Source organism: Sapajus apella, unplaced genomic scaffold (assembly GCF_009761245.1).
Source record: "Sapajus apella isolate SASKATOON/1434 unplaced genomic scaffold, GSC_monkey_1.0 scaffold8, whole genome shotgun sequence".
Lineage (NCBI taxonomy): Eukaryota > Metazoa > Chordata > Mammalia > Primates > Cebidae > Sapajus > Sapajus apella.
In genome coordinates, this window is record NW_022436948.1 from 46,486,489 (window position 1) to 46,504,966 (window position 18,478).

General features: G+C 39.9%; 1 protein-coding gene across 1 annotated transcript in view; it reads right to left on the bottom strand.

The window, feature by feature from the left end:
- GABRR3 (gamma-aminobutyric acid type A receptor subunit rho3) overlaps nucleotides 1-16,192 on the bottom strand; it is a 74,947-nt gene extending 58,755 nt beyond the window's left edge. Inside the window, exons 1-2 of the mRNA XM_032276665.1 lie at nucleotides 15,735-16,192; nucleotides 6,227-6,339 (exon numbers count right to left, since the gene is read on the bottom strand). Of these exons, the coding sequence (XP_032132556.1) occupies nucleotides 6,227-6,339; nucleotides 15,735-15,952 (331 nt within the window). The 5' untranslated portion in view covers nucleotides 15,953-16,192. The remainder of the gene's footprint in view (nucleotides 1-6,226; nucleotides 6,340-15,734) is intronic.
- Nucleotides 16,193-18,478: the final 2,286 nt, after the last annotated feature.

Genomic DNA, 18,478 nt, shown 5'->3' on the forward strand with positions numbered 1-18,478 from the left:
GTGTGTGGCCTGTGTGTGCACGTGTGGCGTGTGTGTGCTGTGCGTGTGTGGTGTGTGTGTGTGGCGTGTGTGTGGCGTGTGTGTGACATGCGTGTGGTGTGTGTATGGTGTGTGTGTGGTGTGTGTGCGTGTGTGTGGTGTGTGTGCAGTATGTGTGCGTGCGTGTGCTGTGTGTGCGTGTGTGGTGTGTGTGTGGTGTGTGCGCGTGTGTGTGTGGTGTGCGTGTGTGTGGTGTGCGTGTGTGGTGTGTGTGTGTGTGTTGTTTTTGTTGTTTGTTTTTGAGACGGAGTCCCGCTCTGTTGCCCAGGCTGGAATGCAATGGCGTGATCTCTGCTCACTGCAGCCTCCCGGGTTCAAGAGATTCTCCTGCCTCAGTCTCCCAAGTAGCTGGGACGACAGGCGCGCGCCACCACGCCCGGCTAATTTTGTGTGTGTGTATTTTTAGTAGAGACGGGGTTTGACCCTGTTAGCCAGGGTGGTCTTGATCTCCTGACCTCGAGATCCGCCAACCCCTGCCTCCCAAAGTGCTGGGATGACAGGCGTGAGCCACTGCCCCCGGCCATTTGTGTGTGTGTGTTTAATAGAGACAGTTTCACCAGGTTGGTCGGGCTGGTCTCGAAATCCTGACCTCAAGTGATCCGCCCACTTCGGCCTCCCGAAGGGCTGGGGTGACAGGAGTGAGCCACTGCCCCAGGCCCCCATTTCTGCCCCGTTTGAGCCCCATGTCCCACCGCACCTTATTCATGGGTTTGAGGAACTGTATCAGGCCCTATTATTCTTGAGGAGGGAGTAGAGAGTGAGCGGCGTGAAGCCAAGACGCAGAATCAGTTTGGAGGCTGGGTAAAAGCTCCAAAGAACATGCTTTTTACAGAGAAGGAGCTGAGTCACAGATAGAAGGTGGTAATAAAGCATATGGATTAAAATCCATGGAATTTGTAGCCATATAAACCTGAGTTAGTGTCAAATTCCTCACGTAATCTGCAAAACAGAAGTAAATATATGGTACCTACTTTATACAGTTGCTGTGATTACGTGAAAGAAAGCTTGTCAAGTCCTTAGTTTAACCCCATTCAGATGTGTTAAAACCAACTTATTCATTATCTATTGGATCAGTAATAAAAGTAACTGTAAATAATAATTTTAGATACTTTTAATTCAGAACCTAAAGCATTTAAAATAAAAATTAAATAAATATGAACCTTTATGATGATGGTGTTAATTTCCCAGGCTCACTAGGTAGCAGCACACACATTTATAATCCTTTTTGGATATGTAAAGATGTAGCATGTATTTGGTTTTTATGCAGGCTGGAATAATGAGGGCTAAATAAAAGTTATGCATCTGCTTTGGATAATGCATTTAAAGTTCATTATATAATATATTATCTAATGTTTTCATTATAGCTGCTTTGTTAGCTAGAGAGGACTGATGTTAGCTCCACTTGACATGAGGGAGTGCATACTCAAGAGAGGTGACAACCTGTGCCTGAAACCCGGTTAATGACAGGAAAGTCGCCAGACCCTCTGGCTCTCAGCACAGTCCTCTCGTTTGACAAGCAAAGGCTGCACAAGCAGCCTTCATAACCTCAACTTTTCTTTTGACTCTGTGGCCAGGATCTGCATGCTGAAATGATTTCTCTTTGAAGAAACAAAGATATTATCATCCATAAAACTAAAACAAAAAAAGCCCTTAGTTATGGGAGATATAAAAGGAAGGGAAAACATAAATAAAGAAAATGAGCTGCAATTTATAGCGCAAGTTAAGGAAAAAGCTCCCCTAAATTTATATCCTCCTGTTTCCACATAATGAGTCAATTAATCTTCTAATGCTGTATAAAAGTTAAAAACACTGCAGTAGCAGCTGGTTTTAATGTTAAAGCTAATTAGGAAAACACATTAAGTCAAGAGAAGTGCTGAAGTTACATTTAGCTCAAGAGGAAAGAAGTATGTGCATGTGTTTGTGTTGTGGACAAGCATAAAGAAAGAAGATAAATTAAAACTTGTCGTTTATACCGCGCAGTCTGATTTCCCCAGGGAAGGCAGCTGCGAGAACAGAGAAATGGGTCACTGGTGTAAGAAGGTGTTCCGACCAAGGGAGGCAAGAGAAAGTCCGGGGCTGTATTTCATGGAGCTACGAGACTGACACTTCCGACTGAATTTATGGATTTTTCTGCTCCAACGGACTAAACACACAAGCCATTTGGATGCCATTTCCCCCCAGTCTATGATTGTCAGAAAAATTTTTTTTTTTTTTTTTTTTTTTTTTTGAGACGGAGTTTCGCTCTTGTTACCCAGGCTGGAGTGCAATGGCGCGATCTCGGCTCACCGCAACCTCCGCCTCCTGGGTTCAGGCAATTCTCCTGCCTCAGCCTCCTGAGTCGCTGGGATTACAGGCACGCGCCACCATGCCCAGCTCATTTTTTGTATTTTTAGTAGAGATGGGGTTTCACCATGTTGACCAGGATGGTCTCGATCTCTTGACCTCGTGATCCACCCGCCTCGGCCTCCCACAGTGCTGGGATTACAGGCGTGAGCCACCGCGCCCGGCCCTGTCAGAAAAATTTCTTACTCACGGGATGATTTGCCACCTACCACTAAGTAGCACATTTCAATTTCATTTTTAATAACACCACAACGTCGTCTGGGAAAGAAAGTATTTTTTAAATGCATTTTCATTTAAAACAAATCTTAAAATGTATCTCTGATAGATCAAGCGCAGTGGAAGCTCCAATTTCATGTTTTTCTGTGGGCGGGGTGAGGACAAGGTTGGGATGGAGAACGGAGGTGTGCATGTTTTCAGGTAAAAGAGCAGAGTTTGCTCTTCGTGCTCCACAGCAGTGCTTCTCGGCTGCAGGGTTTGGGGGAATCCCTGCAGATGTTTATGCAGAATCCTGGGCTGGGCCCGCGCGCCTGCGTTTCTACCTCCCAGCTGAGGCTGCGGCTGGTCCTCCGCCCACTCGGATGTGAAAGCCTCCCCCAGACCGCTTGGCTCCAGATTTGCATTCAAGGACGGTCATTTTTCTCTCAATCTTTCTGGCTTTCCATGGCCTCAAATAATCTCCATAAAAACCCTTTCCTCTAGGACAGAAACGAATTTCATTGAGGAATCTAACCTGCCAGGAATTAGGGCAGCCTGGGACTGGTGTTGAACACACAGCAGGTGGCTGCGGAGGACAGTTTCACGCCATTCCCGGGTGCCTGGCGCCCCCTCGTGGGCGAAAGCCCCCGCCCCGCAGACTCGTCGGCGGAGGACGCCTGCCGCACGCTGCTGGGGGAAGCCACGAGGACCAAGGCGCAGCGTGTCTGGGGGGTAGTGGTAGGGTCTGTTACATAAACTTTGGGAAAATTTGGTTGGGGAACACAGTCTATTGAGAACGGTAGCTGGCTTAAACATGTTTGGGAGAACTGTTGTATGGATACAAGAGATAAGCAGTGAAGAAAGGTTAAAAAAAGATTTAAAAATAGTCTCAGAAGAAAAAAAGAGACACAATTCTAAACCTGCTTAATCTCAGGGCTTCTGAAATCTTAAATTATGATTCAATAAGTGTGAAAAATGCTCTGGGAAACAAAAAATTAAACTCACCAAGATTTAATCTGATGCTGATCACCTAATCAGTGACCCTCAAATTGTGATTCTCAGACCAGCAACATCATCTAGGAATTTGCTAGAAATGCAAATCGTTGGCCTCACCCAGATCTAGTGCATCAGAGACTCTGGGGGTAGAACCAAGTAAGCTGTGCCTTCAGCAACCCCCCCCCCCGCCAGGTGATTCTGATGCTCACCAAAATTTGAGTCACAAACGTGATGAAATCAAGGTCAAATTCTTAGAACTGGCTGGGTGAGGTGCCTCACGCCTGTAATGCCAGCACTCTTGGAGGCCGAGGTGGGCAGATCACCTGAAGTCAGGAGTTTGAGACCAGTCTGATCAACATGGTGCATCCCTGTCTCTACTAAAAACTGCAAAAATTAGCTTGGTGCCGTGGCACGTGCCTGTAATCCCAGCTATTCAGGGGCTGAGGCAGGAGAATTTCTTGAACCCAGGAGGTGGAGGTTGGAGTGAGCCAAGATCACACCCCTGCACTCCAGCCTGGGCGTCAGTGTGAGACTCCATCTCAAAAAGAAGGAAAAAAAAAAAAAAAGAATTGGAACCAAATGGATTTCAGGAAATTGAAAAACCAAACAACTCCCCTCCAAAAAGCCCCCAACCCTCAACATAAGAATATTTAACACACTTTTTTGTTTTGCCTGTTAACAAATTAGTTCTCTGCAGTGCACGCATGCCTATAGTGCTTTCCCTGGTCATAACCACATTATGAGAAGAGTATCCCCCCACCCTGCACACTTATGGGATTAGTTATTCATCAGAAGGTTGTATCTGTTCTACTGCCAGAGGATCTTGCTTCTCACTCTCTTCCATGCTTCCTTCATCTCCACATCGCTAGGACTCTCAAAAGTTGTCAGTTTAGGAATTGTGGAAACTGGAGGCTTTGTCAATGAAAGAAGAATCAGGATGGATTGAGCAGTAAGCTGGAGAGTCTAACCTGATGATTTCACTATCCCCTGTGTGTTATTGGAAAACTTGATACCTTCAGTGATGCAACTATGCGTACATGAAGCAATCTGAGGAAAAGAAAATCTTTTGTTCCAGTTATATACCTGTAATATGAACTTCTGTCTTCTTCACCTGCCATCGCAACTCAGTTCTACCACTTTCTGCTATCATGGCCTTGGGCAAATCTCTTAACCTCTCTGAGACCAAGTTTTCACATTGCAATATTATCATGATAGTGCCTATTTCATAGGATCACTGTGAGGATGGAATAAGATAGTGCATTAAAGGGTGCTCCAACACTGGATCAATCTTAATTGCTAGAAGGGATAAAAAATTTTTAAAAGACAGTTCAGCAGAATATGTTCATAGGAGCCATGGCATTGGTCATACTAGTTCCTACCCAAAAGCGAGGCATTCTAGCTCATAGGAATATTCAATAAGATTTTCTACATAACATGTATCCAACTTAAGGATTTTAGTCAGAATAAGTTGGTATATAGGCAACATAGAACCATTCACTATTTGTGGAACACAGACTATTTACCAGAGTGTGAAGAGTAGAAAAACGAGTTTTTGGTCAATTTAAAATGGATAACTCATCAATTGTTCTCATTAAAGAGAAGATAATTGTAAAAATCTTTTTTGGTTTTAAACTGATAGTTTGTACTTGCATTTTGGTCTTGTTTCATTTTTTAATTTTTATTTATTTATGTATTTTTTTATTGTACTTTAGGTTCTGGGGTACATATGGAGAACATGCAGGATTGTTGCATAGGTACACACATGGCAACGTGGTTTGCTGCCTCCATCCCCCACATCACTTACATCTAGCATTTCTCCCCATGTTATCCCTCCCCAACCTCCCCACACCCTACCCGCTGTCCCTCTGTTGCCCCTGGCAACAGACCCCAGTGTGTGATGCTCCCCTCCCTGTGTCCACGTGTTCTCATTGTTCAACACCCACTTATGAGTGAGAACATGGGGTGTTTGGTTTTCTGTTCTTGTGTCAGTTTGCTGAGAATGATGGTTTCTAGATTCATCCATGTCCCTACAAAGGACACAAAGTTATCATTTTTTATGGCTGCATAGTATTCCATGGTGTATATGTGCCACATTTTCCCTGTCCAGTCTATCATCGATGGGCATTTGGGTTGGTTCCAGGTCTTTGCTATTGTAAACTGTCCTGCAATGAACATTCGTGTGCATGTGTCCTTATAGTACAATTATTTATAATCCTTTGGGTATATACCCAGTAATGGGATTGCTGGATCAAATGGAATTTCTATTTCTAGGTCCTTGAGGAATCGCCATACTGTCTTCCACAATGGTTGAACTAATTTATATTCCCACCAACAGTGTAAAAGTGTTCCTATTTCTCCACATCCTCTCCAGCATCTGTTGTCTCCAGATTTTTTAATGATCGCCATTCTAACTGGTATGAGGTGGTATCTCAAGTGGTTTTGATTTGCATTTCTCTGATGACCAGTGATGATGAGCATTTTTTGATATGTTTGTTGGCCTCATATATGTCTTATTTTGAAAAGTGTCTGTTCATATCCTTCACCCACTTTTGGGTGCGTTTGTGTTTTTTTCTTGTAAATCTGTTTTAGTTCTTTTGACCTCCATTTTGACAGTACGGTGGGCTTTGACATGAGCTTTGAAGATAGAACTTACCTCCAAATCCAGGTCTCATTGCAAAATCGTTGTCCTCTATATGGAGAAGTTGCTCATATTTCTGAGGCCACACTTCGGTACTGTCATCTTTCTTCATTCTAGTTTCTTGTTTGCTGTTCCCCCAAAGGGAAAAAAAAACTTTTGAGATACATATGCTTCTGGATATTTTGATTTAGGTTAGCCATCTGTGCTCAACATAGCATGTTCTGAAATACATACATAAAAGCTCATTTTCTCAGTTCATATTAAGCCAAAGGGCTGTCAACATTTGTTCTTTATTATATAAGTGTGGAGCAAATAAGGTAAACCAAATTTTGGGGCACCTTAAGTCACAAACTGAGTTTGGATTTAATGCACAAACTAGTATTGTTTCTCAGAATATGGTTTTTAGACCTGAAAAATCCCAGTTACCTGAGTGGAGGTGATCAAAACTCAGATTCACAGACTCCTGCCCCAGATCAACTGTATCAGTCTCCTAGGAAGCAGGGCCTAGGAATCTGCACCTGAACAAGCTACCTAAGTGATCGTTGGGGTCACTGAAGCTGAACGATCTCTGCGCTAAGACAGTGAGAAAATAAAAAGACCGAAAGATTGTAAACAGATGAAGACCGTGTTTTACAAAGATAAAAGGAGCAGAAAATACAGGGTGCAGGCTGAGAGTGTACCAGGCAGAATTCCCACTGGGGGTTCTAAAGCCTGAGGGATGGCAATATTTAGACCTGATGCCAGGTCAAATTGTGAAGTGGGTGAAGTCTGGTTTTGTGTGCAGTTCTCTAGGGCAAAGGAAAGTGGGCAGTGGCCTCTTGGCACTAGGTGTCCTGATTGGGAATAAGGCCCTGTCTCTCCCTGCGTCGGTGAGCTTGGGCAAGTTGCTGGACTCCTGATTTGTTTTCTGCCCTGATGGCTCAGCTCCTCTTCCAGAAAAAGGTGACTGTGATCATCATCATCATCATCATCATCGGCAGCAGGAGCAATAACACAAGACCCTAAGTGCTCTACTAAGTGAGCCCTAGTCATTCTGAATAGCTGATATGCTTTTGTGTTAATACATGTCTTCTCCAGGAAACTGATGTGAATTTTAATATAAGACACATGGATAAACTTTCTTACACAATTAAACGACTTTGATGGGGAGAATTTCAGAACCTGGAGCAGCTGCTAGAAGAAATAAGTCCAGGTTTATGGGCATCTGAGATCGCTGAGTGTGGCCTTTCAATAAAGAACTTTCTGGTTGAAACCATCAGAGGTTTATAGAAGTATACTTTATCATTGATAGAAATGTGGAAGTTGGGAAATCTGTTTTGGTAGAAGGCAATGAGTTTTATTTTAAACATGTTAAGCCATTATAGCCTATGAATAATTGAACACATACTACTATTTTTTCCACGGATCTGGAATTAACTAGAAAAGTTCTTCCAAGGAGCTAGAAGGAACTATTTATTTAAAAAAAAATAGCAACTAACTTTTATTAAATGCCTACTATGTCCAAGGCACCAAGCCAAAATAAATATTATCTTCCTTGGCATACATCCTAATTATGCTCTATTTGGGCCCCACGCCCAGAATTTCTGATTCAATAGGTTTGGGGTATGAAAATTTGCATGTATAATAATTTCTCAAGAGAGTCACTGGCCTAGAAAACAATAGACATTTAATAAAAGCTAGCTACTTGTTACTATTTTAAGAAAAATGGAAATGTAACTAAGAGTGAAAACTCATGAAAATTTGTAAAGCCCTTTGGTAATAATCTTTTAATACAGTTAAATGGCATGTCACTGATGTGTCTGCTCAGAAGCACTCCATGAGATTGGAAAGGACAAATCTTAATTAAGAATCCCAAGAAGGTTAAAGACAGAGCCGGCTACGAAATGCTCTCTTGGCAGCGTGCAAAAGCACATGCACCTTGAGGGCCCTTCAGGTGCACAATGAGATGTTCCATATTTATCTGCTTTTGCCTTTATTTGGGTATTTTTTCGTATCTTCTATTTCTCAAAAAGCATCTGTTGCTTAAACACCCTTTTAAAGAATTTTGAAAATCTGTGCATTCCCCTCACACATATTTAAATTGGCATTTATGTTTCTTCATCATAAATTTTGAAATTACTCAAATATTGATGATTTCAAATAAAACATATTATTCTTTTAAGTGTATCCAATGAATCTAAATATACACATTACGTACTTAAATATACCTGAACAAGTTCTTTAAAAATCAGAGATTTTTATCATTTTTTTAAAAAAAATACTTGTATCTCCATTTTATTTACTTCATAGAATTTTATCACTCCATCATGCATTGTTGTAAGAAAAACATATTAACATTGAAATTAACTTTTTAATTTTCTATGACAATTACAAATGGAATAAAACATAATTTGTATAAACATTGATACTAAATTTAAGAATGAAATTTTATTAGAAGTGTATTTATAAATGAAGTGATGATTCATTTTCCCCAATTATTCTGTGTATCAGCAAATGGATATTAGTCATTGCTGGAATAAAACTGGGAATTCTATTCTTTTTTAAAAATCTTTATAGATAAAAACTTTGAGAAAGTTTGTTCATATATGGGGAAGTACATGGAATTTGAAGAAATTTTGTTTCAGTATTCTTTTAACAATGTAACTTAATTATTTAAACGCCTTACTTATTTTTCAAAACTCACACTGTAGAATTTATGTTGAACAATTATTTTAATGATTTATAACCTGACAAATTAATTAGGTTCTTCCTTCAATTTTATTAAAAGCAAATAATAAGAGAATTGCCATTTAGGAAAAGACGTTTTGTGTAGCAGCATCCACTATCTCAACACGTTTGTAATGATCTCTTTGAATCCAGGAACTTTTTTTTTTTCCAGATAGAGTCTTGCTCTGTCACCCAGGCTGGAGCGCAGTGGTGTGATAGGCTCACGGCAACCTCTGCCTCCCTGGTTAGAGCAATTCTCCTGCCTTAGCCTTCCAAGTAGCTGGGATTACACCTGCCACCTTGCCTAGCTATTTATTTTTTATTTTTTAATTTTTAATAGAGATTGGGTTTGATCATGTTGGTCAGGCTTGTCTCAAACCCTGACCTCGTGATCCACCTGCCTTAGCCTCCCACAATGCTGGGATTACAGGCATGAGCCACCGCGCCTGGTCTGGACCCAGCAACTTACACACTGGAAATACTTGTAGGATTCAGAAGGAGGGAGAGGGATGCCTGCATGCTGCCAGGTGGGACAGAGCAATCATTACAAGGTGGCGATAGAGAAGACTGCAGGTGCTGAATAGATCAACTTTAAGAAAGAGGTCAGAAGGAATTAAAGATCCAAAAACTGTTTGTTTTAAAACTACTCATGTCTACATGCCCCTCAAATACCTCACATCTACCCTTAGAGGTATAATACATCATACCCCAGGAGGATAGGCACCCTGGTTTGAAGGCCTCTGACGCATACGCATAGAAAGGTTAATAAAATGAAGGATGAAATAAAACCAAGAAGACAGAAGGAAATATGCTTAATAAAGGAGCACTATATAATGGGGCATCAGATTTAGCTCGAATGTTCTCATCTTTTCTACACATGTATCATTTTAAACTAGTTTGCGTCTTCTACCCTCTCCCCCAATCTAGAATAAATGATAGAATGTTTAGCAGCTGCTGAGAAGGAGCTTTTGGATTTCTTCTGTCCGAGGAGAGGATGTTCCAAGGAGTCTGAGTCCTGATGGGATCAAGCAAAGAAATCTCAGTTTACGGCAGAGGCTCTCCTCAGCATTCTTCATCTTTGTCCTTTCCTACAAAGCCTTATGAACACTGAGAAACAGTAGGGCCGTAATCTTGGTAATAGGTGTGAGTTTTCTCATTGAATTAGAGCCTTTTCCTTCCTGGATCACACAAAGAAAACGTATTTCTATGCTCCGTCTTCTCAGTGGCAGAAACTCTACTACAATTGTGTGACGATGGAAGTAGAGGTCTGGGAGGAAGGAAAGGCCGCATTTTGGGTGGTCTCAGGGGGACTAAGAGGGTCTTTGAGGAGGACATAATAGCCAAAGAATTAAAAACTAGAACTGGTTGAGGAAAAGAAGATACACCTAACTCCTTTGGCTGCACTGGAGTTTTATAAGTGGAATGACAAAAAATCACCTGACTTCAGTCACAAACACTCGGTTGACTGCCTTATAAAACGGCTTTCCCTCGAGCCTGGAGGCCTACATATTGGATGAATTAACTAGAATCGGAACTTGAAAAGAACTAGGTCTGACATGAAGAGAGTATTTATCCAAGGGAGGACACAATTAACAAGCATATTAAAAAATATCTAATGGAGGTGGTCAAGAGTGAGATACCAATTGAAGCCATAACTGTCATTTTGTATCTATTAAATTAGCAAAAGACAAAAAATAATGTTATTGCCCGTGCTGTGAAGGACATGATGAGGCCAGGCGCAGTGGCTCACACCTGTAATCCCAGCACCTTGGGAGGCCAAGGTGGGTGGATCACTTGAGGTCAGGAGTTTGAGAGCAGCTTGGCCAACATGGCAAAACCCCATCAATACTAAAAATAGAAAATTAGCCAGGTGTGGTGGCGGGCACCTGTAATCTCAGCTTCTCAGGAGGCTGAGGCAGGAGAATCACTTGAACATGGGAGGCGGAGGTTGCAGTGAGCTGAGATGGCACCACTGCACTCCAGCCTGGGCAACAAAGTGAGACTCCACCTCAAAAAAAAAAAAAAGGAATATGATGAAATGTGAATATTTCTAGTTTGCAGGTGGGAGTTTAAATATTGGTAAACTCTGCTAGAAATTCATCTCAAGAACTATAAGGATATTTCGTATGCTTTGACTCAATTATTCAATGCCACAAAAATTATAATTTTCTTGGTAAAGGAAAAAATGTGAAAAATTATAATTTTCTTGGTAAAGGAAAATGTGTGAAAACATTTATTGGTGTTACTTATAATAATGCAAACTTGAAAATAAATGTTCAAAAACAAAGGAGGTAATTCTTGTTCTTTAATTCAAATTAATAATATGAAACGATTAAAAATACCATTACGGTGTCTACAAAGCCATGTTAGAAATGTAAGTAAAGAAAATACAAAATGGCCGCTATGCTATGATTGTAAACATGAAAAAAATCACGTAATTTCATAAATAAGGATTAGACATGAACTTGGAAAAACGAAAGCGTAATTGAGATTCTAGGTATTTTTTCCACATAAAAATCCATGATTACTATTGTTATTTGTATCATAAATTACCTAGACCAAATTGGACTTGCCATTTAGAATTCTTTCCAAATAGGAATCTGGTCAAAGCTCTCCACCTTATCATTCCATTCTCCTTGTCACTCTAGAAGCATGCCCTCTAGATAACATGGACGTTTTTCTCTGCTAACCTTTATTGTGGACCAGTGCACGCTGAGGCTCAGCGAACTGTTCCAAATAATGTAGGCAAAATTTAAAAATGTTTTGTAGACTTACTATTTTTCTTTAGAAAAATATAAAATGAAGCAAAAATGTTCTATTAGTCTACCTACATAGATGCAAATCCAAGGAATAAGGTGAAGTAGTGAGAAAATCATTTGGTCCAATTTTTCATCACGAAGAAAATCTTTATAATTCTTGATCCAGTGTTTGTTTCCATGCTCCAGATGTTTTTAAAATGTCTTAGAGAAAACGTGGTACATTAGATGTAGTGAATCTTATGGCTTTGATTGAACGCCTAACTCCTGAACTCTGGAAATGCATACCTGACTTTATCAATAGCCTGTCTCTTGTAAAGGGAAAATATCTAGGCAGATGAACATTTCTATGGGAAAGCCAGCCAGAGAGAATGCGTCAAGTGAAACATGACAGTTCCTACATCTCACTTGGGTCTCTGTCAGATCACAAGCTCGGTGATGAGGCCTCAGTTTCCTCATCTGTGAAATGAGGAAATTGGACCAAATTAGCAGCTGGTCTGCCAACATGTTTTTTTTTTAAATAGTCCACAAGGTATACTAACTTGGACAATTTCAGATAAAAGCCTGGATTTCTTGCTTCTTTTGAAAAAATCAGAAAATCTGGCCACACAAGGCTCAAGTTTCTTATGAGAAGAAAAGGCTGTGGGCACAGTGGCTCGTGCCTATAATCCCAGCACTTTGGAAGGCCAAGGCTGGAGGATCATTTGAGGCCAGGAGTTTGAGTCCAGCCTGGGTAACATAGAGAGACCCAATCTCTCCAAAAAAAAAAAAAATTAGCCGGGTGTGGTGGCACACGGCTGTTCCAGCTCCTCAGGAGGCTGAGGTGGGAGGACCACTTGAGCACAGGCGTTGGAGATTACAGTGAACTATGATTGCGCCACTGCACTCCAGCCGGGGCAACAGAACAAGACCTCGTTTCAGAAAAAAAGTAAAAATCAAAAAACAAACAAAAACCAGAGAAGGCTGAACCTGACCAGCTGTTTTCCTTGAGAGAATCATATACCTTGTAGTTTTTGTCTCTGCCACTCTCTTCTGTCCCTCTTCAGGAAAAAAGGCCCCTGTTTATAGTGTTTTATTTCCATGGTGTAAATACTCCCACCATGGCTGATTTCAAGCTAACAACGTGCATGGCAGAGATGTGTCTGGCACACAGCATAGTACAGTATAGTATAGTATAGTATAGTATAGTATAGTATAGTATAGTATAGTACAGTATAGTACAGTACAGTATAGTATAGTATAGTACAGTATAGTATAGTGCAGTACAGTACAGTACAGTACAGTATAGTATAGTATAGTACAGTATAGTATAGTATAAATGGCATAGTATGGTGTATTGTAGTATTTCCACCATGCAGATACAGTAGCCCTAACTAACCTCAAGAACAACAGATGATAGTAAAATGTAGAGAAATCATTAGGAAGTGGTGAGTTTTAAGTATTTGCTGCCTTTATTTTAGAAATTATTTAATTTAATTGCAGACTTATATAATTTAATTTTTAACAATGTGTGCTTTTAACAGCCAGCTGATAAACTTCCTGATTGGTGCTTGCAGGCCAGTTTGAACAGACTCCAGCACTCTGCTGATTATTTTCAAGGCCAGAGTCAATGTGTTGCTCCTATAGTATTTTTAGCTCCCAACTCAGCACTTGCATGTAAATATCACTCAATATAATTGTTGACAGAATGAATAAATATTCAATGATTCTATTTGCTTACTTCTCTTTGCATCATCTGGGAGCAAAATTTCTTCTCCAGGCAAAAGGGGAACATTTTTCACCTGCCATAACCTACTTTATTCACACCCCTCTCTACTTTGTTTTTAGGAAACAAAAGTTATCTTTGAATAAATATATTTTTTAAAGTCTTTAGATTTTGAAAGAAGGGAAACTCTGGATTAAAAAGTGAGGTTATATTCTGAACGAAAACAACTAAAAGCAAAACATTTAAGAGCCTTATTGTATGAAGACCGGCCCAAAATAATGGATATATAAATGCCCCTTATAATTTTCAAAGATCATGTCTCCTTTCATGTTTACTCTATTAGTTGTCTTGCATTATAGAAGAGTGGATTATTAATTCATTCATTCATTACTTAATTATTGGCTGATAATCAGGTTGGGTGTTGGGCAAAGAACCTCACAGTATCTATTCACAAGGTAAGGTAGGAAGACTCCTGGCCCCTAACTCTAAAAATGACTGCATACAGTAATTACTGTATTTTGGTCAAATGCCCTAAAATCTGCATGATTGGGTGGTTGAGTGACAGCTCAGAAATTGGCTGGCTGTATTACTCTGCTCACTCAGGGAAAATGCCTGGGTTTCATTCTAAGTGGCTACTTCTGGACCAGTGTGATGGTTTATGCAATCTCTAGTGCCCAAGAGGGTTTTTCTTTTATGAACAAAAGAAGCAGGTATAAATTTTAATGAATCCCATTCTGGCTTGTGACTCAAAGAAGCCTTCATTTAGGATATAGAGAAGTGACAACAAATACGATTGGCCCCGCATGGCCGAAATCCTGGTGTTTCCTATGAGCGAAGTCTGCTTTGAGTAGGCTCTAAAATTCTTCTTTTCCTTTATATAGGATCTAAAAATGAGGCATTTAACATCAGAAAAAAATTTCTACCTCACCTCAAAGAACCAATGTTCTTCTCTTGTTCTTTCAATGTCACCTAAAAAATACACATGGTAGATTTTTTCTGTAGCAACTCTGCTGCTGATGGTGGGCTGCTGTGATGAATTAGCTACTGTCATCATCTCTCTTCTGCTCATCTAGACATCCACCAGACTGTACAAGTCTACTCTTTGGATGACAGATAATATTTTAAGCTGTGTCCATTGATTTTTAAAATTAGATAAAATATACTATAAAATGTAATAAGCTATCTGAAAAAAAATATAGAGTCTGGTGGTATCGTCTTACAGTTCCCAAATACTTCCTTAGCTAATCGCTATGAAGAAGACTGGGAAAGTTGTTACATGGAACAAAACTTCGTATCATCTCAGGTATCGGCCTGGGAGCAGAAGCATGGAAGGCAAGTGTGAGAGGTGGTCCCTGACTTTTAATCACAGAGCAGGAATCAGGAATCTAGTAACACACCGCTTTTGGTTTTGGTCATTACACTGGAGACTTCAGAAGGTATTTATTAAAATGTTGTGTTCTCTTTCCTGATCTTACGGTGAATGCATAATACGTATTCAGGATGTGAGGGAAATGTAGCTAAAACATCTGTCACCCCATTGGCTGCCAGGGTGGACCAGACGAGACTCGCATCTTCGTTCCTCAATTTCTCCTTTTGGGTCTTTCTGGAAACCTGGTGCTTGTTGAAAAGGGAAGACTTTCTCAAAGACATTCTTTGATCATCAAAAGTATATGGGTATTAGAGTGACAAATCATTCAAGTATACCTGGGGCTAAAGGGATTCCTGGCATTTTTAGTGCTAAAAGCTAGGCAAATTGGTGTATAAACAGGTCACTGTCACAGATAGCTATCTCCCTTACTGGCACATCCAAACATGCTCCTGACTATTGATGGGAAGATAATAATCATGATGTGTTGATATTCAGCATATGTCAAACATATGAAAATGATTCTTGAAAGACAAATGACCTTACTGCCTTTTGATACTATTTCACCAGTCCATGAAACTATGTATCCTACAAGTACTTGACATTCAAAGAAGATGGTGCTTAGACTAATTTCTACTCAAAATAAATTTGAAGAAACATTAAACAAGTAATTAATGTATTCATAATAAATGTATTACCAATTGAAGAAATACTTTCCCTGAAAGAGGATCCTTACATGAACCCTTTGTTTTCTCCATCAATATGCATAAATAAATTTACAAATGTCAGCAAATTCCAAGATCTTGCTCTTTCAGATGTCAAACAGAGGTAAATGATGACGATGCATGAATGCTATCTCTAGAGACAGACATGGTCACAAACATGTGCTACCATTCATTAAAGATACGTTTCTAGGTTCCCTGTAGGCCTGAGGCAGCTGGTGAGAGAAACTGGGCAGTAACTCCATGGACTGCACTATGATCATCTTACCAGGTTTGTTTCATTGAAGAGGAGCACCGCTGCTGTGTCATCTTGATGTTAGAAGCAGCACAAGAATTTGGTATCAATGTGATCCAGATATAGGCGAAAAAGATCAACTGGAAGACCAGGACCATCTCTTCGAAAAAACCAAAAAGGATGCCGGTGGGTGCAACTAACACTGCGATCACGATGTCTTCTGTGGGTGTCTTTTGAAACATAAACAGCATGCCAGGGAAAACGGATTAGGGGAAAAAGACGTTGTCTTCAATGCTGTGATTTGTCTTAGTAGATTAAATTGAACCACATCACTTACATGCAAATATCTATCTGAATCTTCAGCAATTTGCGGAAAACAAAGCAGAACTTTAAAATTTTCAGTTTACATCCTTCAGTCCCTTTTCCCAGGATGGCTTTTAGTGTGATGCTCAATCCATACTCCGTAAGCCCTCAGCTGCAGTCCTCTGCAAACAAAGAAGTGAGGTTGGGCACTAATCCTCTTAATCCAATGCAATATCATTTAAATGTTCTTAGTGACTCAGCAAAATAATATGCTTATTGGGACAAAAGATGATTAACTTAATCTTAATTACACATTTGAAGATTCCTTTATCCTATGGTTCCTTTTAATCCAGAAAGGAATCTTTTCCTCCCCAAACGCATACAGACTGCCTTAGCACAGACACAAAATAAAATTATCCTTTTTTTTTTTTTTTTTTTTTGAGACGGAGTTTCGCTCTTGTTACCCAGGCTGGAGTGCAATGGCGCGATCTCGGCTCACCGCAACCTCCGCCTCCTGGGTTCAGGCAATTCTCCTGCCTCAGCCTCCTGAGTAGCTGGGATTACAGGCACGCACCACCATGCCCAGCTAATTTTTTGTATTTTTAGTAGAGACGGGGTTTCACCATGTTGACCAGGATGGTCTCGATCTCTTGACCTCGTGATCCACCCGCCTCGGCCTCCCACAGTGCTGGGATTACAGGCTTGAGCCACCGTGCCCGGCCTAAAATTATCCTTTTTTAAGGTAAATAATCATATTTTAAGATGATGGTATGTTTAATTGATAACAAAAGTTGTTTAATTTAAGGTTTATTTAATAGCAAGCAACCCCATTAATAAAAATAACCTTAATCCTGGTTGGCGTGCAAAGCGTACAATGTCATTGTTAAATTGTGGCCACACACTCTCGTCAAAGTGCTTTGCATATATAGAGGAAATATTTAAGAAAATATTTCTACTTCACATATGCAAATCACCAACAAATGGTTGTGTTATTGAAATTAATCTCCTTTAACTGGAATACCGCAAGGTAAGCCACATAGCAACAGCTGACCTTTTTACTAGGACTTAGGAAGAAAACCATTTTCTTCCCAGAAACACAGTGTTGTGAGAGAAGTTCTTAAATTTCCACAAATCAGTGTGTGTCCTTGACACCCTGCACGCAGTGTTACTGCTCTATCATATTTATTTATTTCGGCGTAAGTTATGTCTTTGTTTAGCCCGTGTATTAAAACCTCCTCCTCTATTTCTTCAGCATGTCTTTCCTCTTTAAAATATACTTTAATGTAAACTATTACACATATATAGAATGATGTAATAAATCCTTGCTTCTTTTCTTAGCCTTGATTTAGTGTTTATAATTATGTGCAGTTACACTATTATTGTATATGTATGCATCTATAAATAATGTACAAACTTTTGCATGTTTTAAAACTTTATGTAAATGCTGTCATACTCTACTTTTACTACTGAAAGCTACTTTTTCTTTCAACAATACTCTCAGGGATTTATTGTGTTGATGAATAGATTTCTAGTTAATCCATTTTAACTGCTATGTGGTATTTCAGTATGGATACGTAACGTTGTATTTATTCACGTTTTTGTTGATGGACATTATTTCTTATTTTTCTATGATAAACAATCCTGCAATAGTTTTTTAATAAATATTTTATTAATATTTTCTTGTACACATGCGTAAGAGTTTCTTTAGGTAAATACCTAGAATTAAAACGACTAGGCTGAACAACTTTCACACCTTCCAACTTACTGTGCACAATCATATTGCTCATCAAAGTGCTTGTACCAATTTACTTCCCACTAGCAGTGAATGAGAGTTCTTATTTCTTAAAATATTTTTTAACATTGGTATTAGCAGGCTCGTAGATGTTACTTAATCCATTGGGTATTGTTGTAATTTTAATTTCCGTAATGTTTAGAAATGCTGAAGCATTTTCTTCAGTTATTTCTGAGCCCGTAAGCCTGCTTTGAAGAGCCAATGGAAGAAGTGTCAGAAAAGTCGCTCAACTTGAGCTACTGTCAGGTTGGTTGTTGGGAAACTGCACTGTGGTCCAAGTTTGTTTCAGTACTTTCCACCTCAGTGCTCTTATGAGATCCAGGGCACCAACGCCTTGACCCACTCTCTATTACCTGGACCCCTCTTCCCTTAGTAAGCAATAGCTACACTAAGATTTCCCGAGGTACTTCTTGGCTACACGGAAGATGATTTGTGAAAAACTGTTCTGTGCTAAATGAGTTCGGGAAGCATTATACATTTTATTACTCTGTTAGGGGTCTCGCCCTTACCCCCGGCCTTGGCGCTGGTTGTCAACCTTACCTGACACACTGTTCATCTGGATGCCTATATGTCTAACAACTTAACAAATTTCAATGTTTGCTCAAATGTCATTTATTGAATGAAGCATACGGTGACCACTCTTTTATAAAATGCCATATTCTTTCTTTTCTCTGCCAACCTG